Here is a 13,661-nt window from a genome sequence, read left to right on the forward strand (position 1 = left end):
AAAAAAAAAAAAAAAAAAAAAAAAACCACATTCAGATTGTTAGAAAAGCATAGGAAAGATGTAAACGCCAATTATAAGAGGTCAATCAGCAAGTAGGGGTTTTAACTTTGTCAATACAGCAATACAGGATGGCACGAAAAAGTATTTACTTTGTATAATCATCGGAGCTTAAACTCATGGAGGTTTCATCAGAATCTGAGGCTATAAATTCATCCATACTGTCTTCATCAAAATAACCCTAGAGGAAAAAAAAAATGACCACTATTTTAATAGAATATCTCAACTTATATTGGAAATTATAATGATGTTCATTTAAGAATAAGTTAATTGGCATGAGCTAAGGAAGGACTGAGGAACTATTATAGATTTTAGCAGACAAAGAAGACAGGACAGATATGCTTACTAAATGCAATGGGAGGTCCTAGATTGGATCATGGAAAACAAAAAAGACATAAGTAAAAACACTGAAGAAATCCAAATAAAGTCTGCCATTTAGTTAATAGTATTGTACCAAAGTTAATTTCTTAGTTTTGATAACTTTACTATACTAATGCAACATGCTGATATTAGAAGAAACTGGGTCAAAGGTATAGGGGAATTCTCAGAACTATTTTTGCAACTTTTCTATAAGCATAAAATTATTTCAAAATAAAAAGTTTTTTAAAATGGGCTCAATAAAATAACATTTAACACTCCTTCTAAAATCATAATACATGCAAGACATACAGAAATTAGAAATAAGACACAGAATAGAACAAAGCGATAGAAAATTTGAATATACAGTCTGTAGGTCAATTTTGCTTCTAAAGTTTATTCTGCTTCCAATAGATGCTTTTAAACTAAGTTACCTGACTTACCTTATTTTCTTTGCTAATGTAGTCTAGCTGCAAACACCAAGGATGAGTCCATATTCTACTTAACATCTGAAAATCTTGGAAAAGCTTTGCACCTGCCTTTCCTCTTCCACCTTCACTATTATTGCCCACACCTGATCAAAAGAAATATGGTTAAAGACACAAAAATTGTCTACATCAACCAAGTTTCTAGATTAGGAGTTTTAATCTTACTTGTGACATAAACTCTTTTGGCAGTGTAGAGAAGCTTATAAATTGTCTTAGAATATCGTTTTGAAATACATAAATTGGATTACAAAAGAAACCCATCATATAGAAATTATCAAAATATTAAAGAATTTGTACTACAGAAATATGTGCTTTTTAAAATTAATGCATTAAGTAACAAAATATGCACAGGTTTAATAAATACCTAAAATTCTGAAGTATTGATAAACAAATGATTTTGAGGTATCAGGAACAACATGTAAAAATATTTCTGATTTCTATTGGTAACAAAGTCATGGTTATCACTAACACTACTATAGATTGTTGCCTCTATTCATCACTGGGAAAAATGCTGCTGCTTTAGCTAGAGGTTAAGGGAAATTAATGTATAATTTTTTTCTTATCCAGGTACATATAATCCCCTAAATTCTATCCACGGACCCTAGATTACAAACTCCTGTTATAAACTTCGCTCCATGCAGATAGTCCTTTACTGACTCTCCCCAACTATGCTCACTCAAAAAAATTACTTCTAGGCAAGTGACAGTAGCTCACACCTGTAATCACAGCACTTTGGGAGGCCGAGGCAGGAGGACCGCTTGAGGCCAGGAGTTCAAGACAGGCCTGGACAACACAGCGAGACTCCGTCTCTACCAAGAAAAAAAAAACCAAAAACATTAGCCAGGTATGATGGCACACACCTATAGCCCTAGATACCCTAGATACTTGGGAGGCTGAAGTGGGAGAATCACTTGAGCCCAGGAGTTTGAGGTTACAATGAGCTATGATTGCACCACAGCACTCCAGCCTGGGTGACAGAGCAAAACCTTGTCTCTTTAAAAAAAAAAAAAAAAAAAAAAAGACCTTCCAAAAATTATGTTTTTGATGTATAAAATGTAAATATTAGCTTTGTTCTATCCAGAATAATTTTAACAGAATTATCATTTTCCTATAAAACATAAAGAAAATGAATGCACGTTTCATTAATATAATAAAATTATCAAGAAGGTAATATGCAAAAGAACAAAACTGATTAAAAGGAAAAAACAGCATTTAAGCAATAACATATTTTCCTATCCACTGTTTTAAACAACGTAAGTTGTTTAAATAATTAGCAAATTTTGCCTCCATGAGTGAATGAGAGAAAATTTAATAGTGATATGAAACATTAATAATGCATAAAAACCTGCTGAGTATTATTTTGCCTGATAGAGGTTATTTCCATTGTGTAACAGAAATCACTGCTATGAAAACGAGGTATATAATTTCTTGGCATACAGCTGTTCACAATATTCACTTATAATTCTTTTTATTTCTGTAAGGTTAGTAGTGATACTCTTTCATTCCTTACTTTAGGTCATTTTTCTTTGTTTTTGTTTTTTTTTTTGAATACAGGGTCTTACACTGTCACCCAGGCTGGAGTGCAGTGGTGCAATCATAGCTTACTGCAACCTTGAACTCCTGCGGGCTCAAGCCATCTGCCTGCCTCAGCCTCCCAAAAGCTGGTACTACAGGCACATGCCACCAGGTTTGGCTAATTCTTTTTATTTATTTTTTGTAGAGACAGGGTCTCGCTTTGTTGACCAGGCTGTTCTTAAACTCCTAGCTTTAAAGGATCGTTCTGCCTTGGCCTCCCAAAAGGCTGGGATTAATAGGCATGACCCACTGTAATCGGCCCTTATTTTAGCTGTGCCTTTTTTTTTTCATTACTTTGTAAGTGAAGGAAGGTTTGTCGATTATGTTAATCTTTTCAAAGAACCTACTTTTGGTTTCAATGATTTTCCCTACTGTTTTTCTGTTCTTCATATTTCTTTATTATTTCCTTCCTTCTGCTTGTTTTGGGTTTAATTTGCAAAGTAGAAGGTTGGATTATAAATTTGAGACCTTTCTTCTTTTTTAATACAGGTATTTACCACCATACATTTCTCTCTAAGTATTACTTAAGTTATATCCCATATTCTAGTACCCTGTGTTTTTGTTTTCATTAACCTCTAAGCATTTTTTAATTTCCCTTGTGATTTCTTCTTTGGTCCATCGGTTATTTAGGTGTATGTTGTTTAATTTACATGCATTTATAAATTTTTAAACTTTCCTTCAGTTATTGGTTTCTAATTTCATTTGAATGTGGTTAAATACTTTAGTAATAAGAGGAATGTTTTAATGATAAATGCCTATATCAAAAAAAGATCTCAAATAAGGAATATATCTTTATACCTCTAGGAGCTAGAAAAAGAATAAGCTAAACCCAAAGCTTGCAGAAGGAAGGAAATAAGGATCAAAGCATTAGTAAATCAAAAATAGATAAGATACAGGGGGAAAAGTTGGTTTTTTGAAAAAAATAAGCCAAGCCAACAAACCCTTAGCCTATTAAGAAAAAAGAAAGAGGACTCAAATAAATAAAATAGACATGAAGACATTACAACCAATGCCTCAGAAATAAAGAAGGATCATAAAGAACTAGTATGAAAAATTATATACCAAGAAATTGAATAATCTACAGGAAATAAATTCCTACAAACATATAATATATCAACACTGAATAAAAAAGAAATAGCCTCAACAGACCAATTACAAATAAAGAGACTGAGGCTACTTGGGCTCTTATTTGGTTCCACATGACTTTTAGGATTGTTTTTTCTAATTCTATAAAAAATGACATTAGTATTTTGATAGAGTTAGGTTTGAATCTGTAGATTGCTTTGGGTAGTATGGTCATTTTAATAATATTAATTCTTTTTTGTTTTCCTAGATGGAGTTTCGCTCTTGTTGCCCAGGCTGGAGTACAGTGGCGCGATCTCGGCTCACTGCAATCTCTGCCTCCCGGGTTCAAGCCATTCTCCTGCCTCAGCCTCCCGAGTAGCTGAGACGACAGGTGCCTGCCACCATGCTCAGCTAATTTTTTTTTTTTTTTTGTATTTTTAGTAGAGACAGGGTTTTGCCATGTTGGCCAGGCTGGTCTTGAACTCCTGGCCTCAAGTGATCCGCCTGCCTCGGCCTCCCAAAGTACTAGGATTACAGGCGTACGCCACCGTGCCTGGCCAATAATATTAATTCTTGAACAAAGCTGAAGGTATCACATTACTTGACTTCAAATTACCCTATAAGGCTACAGTAACCAAAACAGCATGGTACTGGTATAAAAATAGAAACAAAGATCAATGGAACAGAATACAGAACACAGAAATAGAGACACATACTGACAGTCAACTGACCTTTGACAAAGTCAACAAAAACATATACCGGGGAAAGGATACTTTTCAATCAATGGTTCTAAGAATATTGGATTCCCATATGCAGAAGAATGAAACTGGACCATTATCTCTAAGCATATGCAAAAATCAACTGGAGATCAATTAAAGACTTAAATGTAAAAGCTGAAACAATAAAAATACTAGAAGTAAACCTAGAGAAGTAACGTAGAGAAAGTAAACCTAGAGAAAATCATTCTGGACATTGGCCTAGGCAAATAATTCATCACTAAGACCTCAAAAGCAAAGCAACAAAAACAAAAACAGACAAATGGGGCTTACATAAAAAGCAGCAAAAGAAATAATTAACTGAGTGAACAGACAATCTGCAGAATGGGAGAAAATATTTCCAAACTAGACATCCAACAGGGGACTGATATCTAGAATTTACAAGGAACTCAAACAACAACAAAAAACAAAACAAGTAAAACAAAACAAGTAAAAACAAAACAAGTGAAAGTGGGCAAAAGACATAAATAGACATTTTTCAAAAGAAGATATAACAAATGGCCAACAAGCATATGAAAAAATTCTCAACATCAGTAAACGTCAGAAAAATGCAAATCAAAACCACAATGACATATCTTCCCCAGTTAGAATGGCTATTATTAAAAAGTCAAAAAGTAAATGTTGACAAAGATGCGGAGGAAAGAGAATACGTTTACACTATTGGTGGGAATGTAAATTAGCACAAACTCCATGAAAAACAGTATGGAGATTACTCAAAGAACTAAAAACAGAACTAACATTTGATCCAGCAATCCCACTACTAGGTATCTACCAAGAGAAAAAGAAATCATTATATCAAAAAGATAAAAAAAAAAAAGATACCTGCACTTATATGTTTATTGTAGCACTATTCACAATAGCAAAGCTATGGAATCAACCTAAGTGTCTATCAAAAGATGAATAAAGAACACGTGGTATATATACACAGTGGAATACTATTTGGCCATAAAAAAGAACAAAAGCATGTCTTCTGCAGTAACATGGATAGAACTGGAGGCCATTATCTTAAGTGAAACAACTGAGACACAGAAAGATAAATAGTGTCATGTTCTCCCTTGTAAGTGGGGCTAAATAATGTGAACACATGGATGTAGAGTGTGGAATGATAGACAATGGAGACTTGGAAGGGTGGGGGGAAACGAGAAGAGTGAATGAGAAACTACTTAATGGGTAGAATGTACATCATTCTGTGGATACACTAAAAGCCCTGACTTCACCACTATAATATATCCATGTAACAAAATTACACGTGTACCCCATAAATTTATACGAATAAAATTAAGATGACTCACGCCTGTAATCCCAGCACTTTGGGAGGCCAAGGCAAGTGGACCACCTGAGGTCAGGAGTTCGAGAACAGCCTGGCCAACATGGCAAAACCCTGTCTCTACTAAAAATACAAAAAATTAGCCAAGCATGGTGGTGGGTGCCTGTAATCCCAGCTACTTGGGAGGCTGAGGCAGGAGAACTGCTTGAACCTGGGAGGCAGAGGTTGCAGTGAGCTGAGATCGCACCACTGCACTCCAGCCTGGGTGACGGAGCAATATTCTGTCTCAAATAAAATAAAATAAAATAATTAAATTAAAAATAAAATTAAGGAAAAGAAATAAGTGGTAATAAAAGAAACCTCCCAACAAAAAAGAACCCAGAACCAGATAGCTTCAAAACTGAATTCTACCAAACATTCAAAAAACAATGAATACCAATTCTTAAACTCTTCCAAAAAACAGAATTACAGGAAATACTTCCAAACTCTTTTTGTGAGGTAAGCATCACCCTGATACCAAAGGCAGACAAAGATGCTGAAAGAAAAGAAAACCACAGGCCAGTATCACTGATGAGCATAGATATTAAAACCCTCAATAATATACTAACTAACCTAATTCAACAACACATCAAAAAGTTTATACACCAGGACCAAGTGGAATTTATTCCTGGGATGCAAGGTTGTTTTAACATATGCAAAATAACCAATGTGATACATCACATTAACAAAATGAAAGATGAAAACGACATAATCATCTCAATAGATGCAGAAAAAGCATTTGGCAAAGTTCAAAATCCTTTCATGATAAAACCTCTCAACAAAATACTTATAGAAGGCTGGGCGCAGTGGCTCACGCCTATAATCCCAGCACTTTGGGAGGCCAAGGCGGGTGGATCACGAGGTCAGGAGTTCAAGACCAGCCTGGCCAAGATAGCGAAATCCCGTCTCTACTAAAAAAACAAAAAAATTAGCTGGGCGTGGTGGCAGGTGCCTGTAATCCCAGCCACTCGGGAGGCTGAGGCAGAGAACTGCTTGAACCCCGGAGGTGGAGATTGCAGTGAGCCGAGATCACGCCACTGCACTCCAGCCTGGGCGATAGAGTGAGACTCATCTCAAAAAAAAGGAAAAAAAAAAGGAAAAGAAAAAAACAGTTATAGAAGGAAATTTCCTCGACATAATAAAGGCCATTTATGAAACCCCACAGGTAATATTACACTCAATGGGGAAAAACTGAAAGCTTTACCTCTAAGATCAGAAACAAGACAAGGATGCCCACCTCTCATCATTCCTCTTTAACACAGTACTGGAAGTACTACCAAGGGCAATTAGACAAGAAAAACAAATAAAAGGCATACGAATCAGAAATAAAGAATTAAAATCATCCTTGTTTGCAGAAGACATGATCCTATATATAGAAATCCCTAAGGACTCCACTAAAAAACTATTAGAACTAATAAATTCAGTAACATTGGAGGCTACAAAAATCAACATACAAAACTCAGTTTCATTTCTTTACACGAAAATAATCAGAAAAAGAAATCAAGAAAACAATGCCATTTATCATAGTAGGAAAACAAACAAAATGCTTAGGAATAAATTTAACCAATGAAGTGAAAGATCTGTACAATGAAAACTGAAAAACACTGATGAAAGAAATTGAACACAAATAGTCTACGTTTGTGTATTAGCAAAATTAATACTGTTAGAATGTACATACTACCCAAAGTGGCATACAGATTCAACACAATCCCCATCAAAATTCCAAAGAAATTCACCTTGAAAAAAAGAAAAAGCAATCCTAAAATTTGTATGGAACCACAAAACACCCCTAATAGTGAATACAATTTTGACAAAGAAAATCAAAGTTGGAGGCATTTCCTGGTTTCAAATTATATTACAAAGCAAAGTAATTAAAACATTATCGTCACCATTAAAACCTCCGCACGGTGGCTCACACCTGTAATCCCAGCACTTTGGGAGGCCAAAGCGCATAGACTGGTTTGAGGTCAGGAGTTTGAGACCAGCCTGGCCAACATGGAGAAACCCTGTCTCTACTGAAAATACAAAAATTAGCACTCCAGCCTGAGTGACATAGCAAGACTCTGTCTCAAAATAATAATAATAATAATAATAATAATAATAATAGGGGCCAGACACGCTGGCTCACACCTATAGTCCCACCACTTTGGGAGGCTGAGGTGGGCGGATCACCTGAGGTCCTGAGATCGAGACCAGCCTGGCCAACATGGCGAAACCTCGTCTCTACTAAAAATACAAAAATTAGCTGGGCATGGTGGCATGTGCCTGTAATCCCAGCTACTTGGGAGGCTGAGACAGGAGAATAGCTTGAGCCTGGGAGGCGGAGGTTGCAGTGAGCAGAGATTGCGCCATTGCACTCCATCCTGGGCTACATAACGAGACTCTGTCTCAATAATAATAATAATAACAACAACAATCAAAAGACAAAGACTGGCCAAATGTTTGTAAAAACAACAGCCATTGGTCAGTTGCCTACCAAGAAATACACTTCTCCTGTAAAAATATACATAGACTAAAATAAAGGGATGAAAAAAATATTCCATGCCAATGGAAACCAAAAAAGAGCCTATAAAAAAGTCACTATACTTAGACAAAATAGATTTCAAGATAAAAACTGTAAGAAGAGACAAAAAAGGTCACTATATACTAATAAAGGGGTAAGTTCAGCAAGAGGATATAATTATTTTATTTATTTATTTAAAGACGGAGTCTCCCTCTATTGCCCAGGCTGGAGTGCAGTGGCAGGATCTTGGCTCACTGAAACCTCCGCCTCCCAGATTCAAGCGATTCTCCTGCCTCAGCCTCCAGAGTAGCTGGGATTACAGGCGCCCACCACCACCCCCGGTTAATTTTTGTATTTTTAGTAGAGACAGGGTTTCACCATGTTGGCCAGGCTAGTCTCAAACTTCTGACCCAAAGTGATCTACCCACCTCAGCCTCCCGAAGTGCTGGGATTACAGGCGTGAGACACCACGCCCAGCCAGGATATAATAATCTTAAATATATATGCACCCAACACTGGAGCAGCCAGATATACAAAGGAAACATTATTAGAGCGAGAGAGAGAGATAGGCCCCGAGTACAATAATAGCTGGAGACTTCAACACCACATTGTCAGTGTTGGACAGATAATCCAGACAGAAAATCAACAAAGAAATACCAGACTTAATCTGCATTACAGACCAAATAGACAAAATAGATATTTAAGGAATATTTCATTTAATGGCTGCATTATACTTACTCTTCTCCCCAGCACATGGATCATTCTCAAGGAGACACCGTATGTTAAGCCAAAAAAAGTATTTAAAATTCTAATAAATTGAAATCATATCAAGTATCTTCTCTGACCACAATGAACTAAAACTAGAAACCAATAGGGAGAAATTTTTGATATTATATGAACACATTAAAAGTAAACAATATGTTCTTGAATAACCAGTGGGTTAGTGAAGAAATTGAAAAAGAAATTAAAAATTTCTTGAAACAAATAATAATGGAAACACAACATACCAAAAACATATGGGATACAGTGAAATCAGTACTCAGAGGGAAGTTTATAGCTGTAAGCACCTACATCAAAGAAAGTAGAAAAACTTTGAATAAACAACCTAACGATGCATCTTAAAGAAGTAGAAAAGCAGGAGAAGTAGAAAAGCAGAAAAGATCAATGAAACAAACATTTGGTTTTTTGAAAAGATAAACAAAGTCAACAAACTTTTAGCCAGACTACTTATGAAAAGAAAGAGAGAATACCCAAATAAATGAAATCAGAGATGGAAAAGGAGACATTAAAACTGATACCACAGAAATTTAAATGACCATTAGAGGCTACTATGACCAACTATATGCCAATAAATTGGAAAACCTAGAAGAAATGGACAAATTCCTAGACACATGCAATCTACTAAGATTGAACCAGGAAGAAATCCAAAACCTGAACAGACCAATAACAAGTAATGAGATCAAAGTAATAAAAAAAAAGTCTCCAAAGCAAAGAAAACCTAGAGACCCCAATTTACCTAAATAATTTTCATTTTAGGTTCAGGGGTACAGGTATGGGTAAATTTACCCCAATTTATGTACACAAGTACCCCTGAACCTAAAATGAAAATGTAAAATAAAATAAAATAAACATATTATGGCATGTAAAGCCCCAACCCCACCCCCCAAAGAAAAATTAAAAAATGAAAAGCCAGGTACCTAATACCTTCACTGCTGAATTTTACCAAACATTCCAAGAAGTACTAATTCCAATCCTCCTCAAACTATTCTGAAAAATAGAGAAGGAATACTTCCAAATTCTTTCTGAGACCAGTATTACAATGATACCAAAACCAGACAAGGACACATCAAAAAAAGAAAACTACAGGCCAATATTCCTGATGATCATTCATACAAAAAACTTCAACAAAATACTAGCAAAACAAACTGAACAACACATTAAAAAGGTCATTCATCATGACCAAGTGGGATTTATCCTAGGGATGCAACGATGGCTCAGTTTATGGAAATCAGCTGAGTGAGGTGGCTCATACCTGTAATCCCAGCACTTCAGGAGGCTGAAGTGGAAGGATCCCTTGAGCCCAGGAGTTCAAGACAAGCCTGGGCAACATAAAGAGATCTCATCTCTAAAAAAAAAAAAAATACAAAAATTAGCAGAGCACGGTGGTGCACACGTGTAATCCCAGCTATTCGGGAGGCTGAGGCATGAGAATCACTGAAACCAGGAGGTGGAGGTTGCAGAGAGCCAAGATCGCACCACTGCACCCTAGCCTGGGTGACAGAGACTCTGCCTCAAAAAAAAAAAAAAAAAAAGGAAGTAAAAGAACTCTACAATGAAAAATAAAAAACATTGATGCAAGAAATCGAAGAGGACACCAAAAAATGGAAAGACATTCCATGTTCATGGATCAAAAGAATCAATATTGTTAAAATGTCCACACCACCCAAAGCAATCTTCAGATTCAAAGCAATCCTTATGAAATAAATACCAATGATATTCTTCACAGAAATTGAAAAAACTATCCTGAAATTTATAAGGAACCACGAAAGACCCAGAATAGTGAAAGCTATCCTTAGCTAAATGAACAAAACTGGAGGAATCACATTACATAACCTCAAAGTATACTATAGAACTACTGTAATCAAAACAGCATGGAACTAGCATAAAAAAGACACATAGGCCGGCCAGACGTGGTGGCTCACACCTGTAATCCCAGCACTTTGGGAGGCCGAGGCAGGCAGATCGTGAGGTCAGGAGATCGAGACCACAGTGAAACCCCGTCTCTACTAAAAATACGAAAAATTAGTCAGGCGCAGTGGCGGGTGCCTGTAGCCCCAGCTACTTGGGAGGCTGAGGCAGAAGAATGGCATGAACTCCGGAGGCGGAGCTTGTAGTGAGCTGAGATTGCACCACTGCACTCCAGCCTGGGCAACAGAGCGAGACTCTGTCTCAAAAAAAAAAGACACATAGGCCAATGAAACAGCATAATAAACCCAGAAACAAGTTCGCACACCTACAGTGAACGCATACTCTACACAGGTGCCATGAACATGCACTGGGGAAAGGACAGTCTCTTCAGTAAGTGGTGCTGGGAAAACTGGATATCTGTACACAGAAGAATGACTCTGGACACCTATCTATTGCCATATACAAAAATCATATTCAAATGGATTAAAAACTTAAATCTAATACCTTAAACTATGGAATCACTAAGAGAAACCACTGGTGAAACTCTACAGGATATTGGACTGGGCAAAGATTTCTTGAGTAATACCTCAAAAGCAGAAGCAACCAACACACAAAAAAATGGACAGATGGGATCATATCAAGTTAAAAAGCTTCTGCATAGCAAAGAATACAATCCAACAAAGTGAAGAGACAACCCACAGGATGGGAGGAAATATCTGCAAACTACTCATCTGACAAGGGATTAATGACCACAATATATAAGGAGCTGAAACAAGTCAAATGGAAAAAAATTCTAACAACTTAATTAAAAAATTGGCAAAAGATCTGAGTAGACATTTCTCAAAAGAAGACATGCAAATGGAAAACAGGTATAAGAAAAAGTACTCAACATCATTGGTCACCCGAGAAATGCTAATCAAAACTACAATAAGATATCATCTCACCCTTTAAAGTGGCTTTTATCCAAAAGACAGACAAACGCTGGCGAGGAGGTGGAGAAAAGGGAACCCACATACACTGCTGTTGGGGATGTAAATTAGTACAACCACTATGGAGAAAAGTTTGGAAGTTTCTCAAAAAAGCAAAAACAGAGCTACCATATGATCCTGCAATCCCACAGCTGGATATATACTCAGAAGAAAGAAAATCAGTATATTGAAGAGACTGGCACTCCTATGTTTGTTGCAGCACTGTTTACAACAGCCAAGATTTGGAAGCAACCCAAAGTTTATCAACAGATGAATGAATAAAGAAAATATGGTACATGTACACAATGGGGTACTACACAGCCATAAAAGAGAATGAGATCCTGTCATTTCAAACAACATGAAACAGCAAGAAAGACAAATTTCACATATTCTCACTTATTTTGGGGAGCTAAGTTTTTTGTTTTTTGTTTTTGAGGCAGCTCTGTCACAAAGGCTGGAATGCAGTGGCATGATCACAGTTTGCTGCAACCTCTGCCACCCAGATTCAAGCAATTCTCCTGCTTCAGCCTCCTAAGTAGCCAGGATTAAAGGCACATGCCACCATGACTTTTGTATTTTTTTTTTTTATAGACAGGGTTTCACCATGTTGGCTAGGCTGGTCTTGAACTCCTGCCCTTAAGCCATCCACCTGCCCTGGCCTCCCAAAGTGCTGGGATTACAGGCATGAGCCACCATACCCGTCCAGGAGCTAAAATTTAAAACAACTGAACTCACAGAGATAAAAAGTAGAACAATAGTTAATAGAGGCTGCGAAGGGTAGCAGGGCAGGGGGAAAGGAGAGATGGATATTGGGCACAAAAATATAGTTAGGTAGAATGAATAAGAGCTAATATTTTATAGAACAGGGTGACTACAGGCAACAATAATTTACTGTATACTTTAAAATAAATAAAATAATATAAATGACTTGTTTGTAAACACATTTAAGGATGAATGCTTGAGATGGATACCTCATTTACCCTGATGTGATTATGCATTGTATGGCTGCATTAAAATATCTCATGTACCTCATAAATATATACACCTACTATGTACCCACAAAACTTAAAACAATAAATTTTTTCTCTATATAATATCATGTCACCTGCAAATTGAAATAGTTTTACCCCTTCCATGACACTGTGGCATACTTTTAGTTTTCTGGTATAATTGTTCTGGCCAGAACCTCTAGAAAATGTTAAATATAAGAGGCAAAAGTGACATCCTTGTTTTGTTCCTGACCTCAGGAGAAAGCCATTGAGTTTTACATTTCAATTAAATTCATAGCATAAGACACACATCCAAAGACAAAAACTACTTAGCTGGAAGATATGTCAGAATATACTAACTTAATGCAGCAGAGTTAAAATGATCAGGAATGTGGAAGAGATCTTAAGAGACATGGTTGATGGAGTAAGAAGAGCTGATAAATGTCATATCAAAACAGAAAGAAGGGGATAGAGCCAAATTTGAAGAGGTAATTTAACACACATTATAAACACAATTCTACTAATTTGAAAATATTAGACTGTACACTAAAAAATATTTTGTGGCATTATCTTTTTGATCACTTTGCTATGCATTTTCATACATATCCTTTTTATTTCACAGAAATGGGTACTATTTCATCTTTATTACATAATATATTCTATATATTCCTAAATATTAGCACACGATATTCCATGTTATAATATTTAATGTATCTTCCTGCATGGTATTAGATTATGGTGATATACCATAATATAAACTATCCCCGAAAGTTGAGGATTTGGGTTAATTTTCAATTTTTCATTATTATAAATAATGCCACAACAAGTAACAGTTCACTTTAGGTCACAAGCTGGATAATATAATTCCAGCCATTAAAAAAAAAATAAA

At 36.2% G+C, this 13,661-nt stretch overlaps 1 protein-coding gene across 1 annotated transcript in view; it reads right to left on the bottom strand.

The window, feature by feature from the left end:
* The window catches only part of ATRX (ATRX chromatin remodeler), a 229,616-nt gene that overhangs the window by 94,032 nt on the left and 121,923 nt on the right, over nt 1-13,661 (bottom strand). Inside the window, exons 19-20 of the mRNA XM_058441328.1 lie at nt 858-988; nt 150-238 (exon numbers count right to left, since the gene is read on the bottom strand). Of these exons, the coding sequence (XP_058297311.1) occupies nt 150-238; nt 858-988 (220 nt within the window). The remainder of the gene's footprint in view (nt 1-149; nt 239-857; nt 989-13,661) is intronic.

This window comes from Hylobates moloch, unplaced genomic scaffold (genome assembly GCF_009828535.3).
Source record: "Hylobates moloch isolate HMO894 unplaced genomic scaffold, HMol_V3 SCAFFOLD_7, whole genome shotgun sequence".
Taxonomy (NCBI): domain Eukaryota; kingdom Metazoa; phylum Chordata; class Mammalia; order Primates; family Hylobatidae; genus Hylobates; species Hylobates moloch.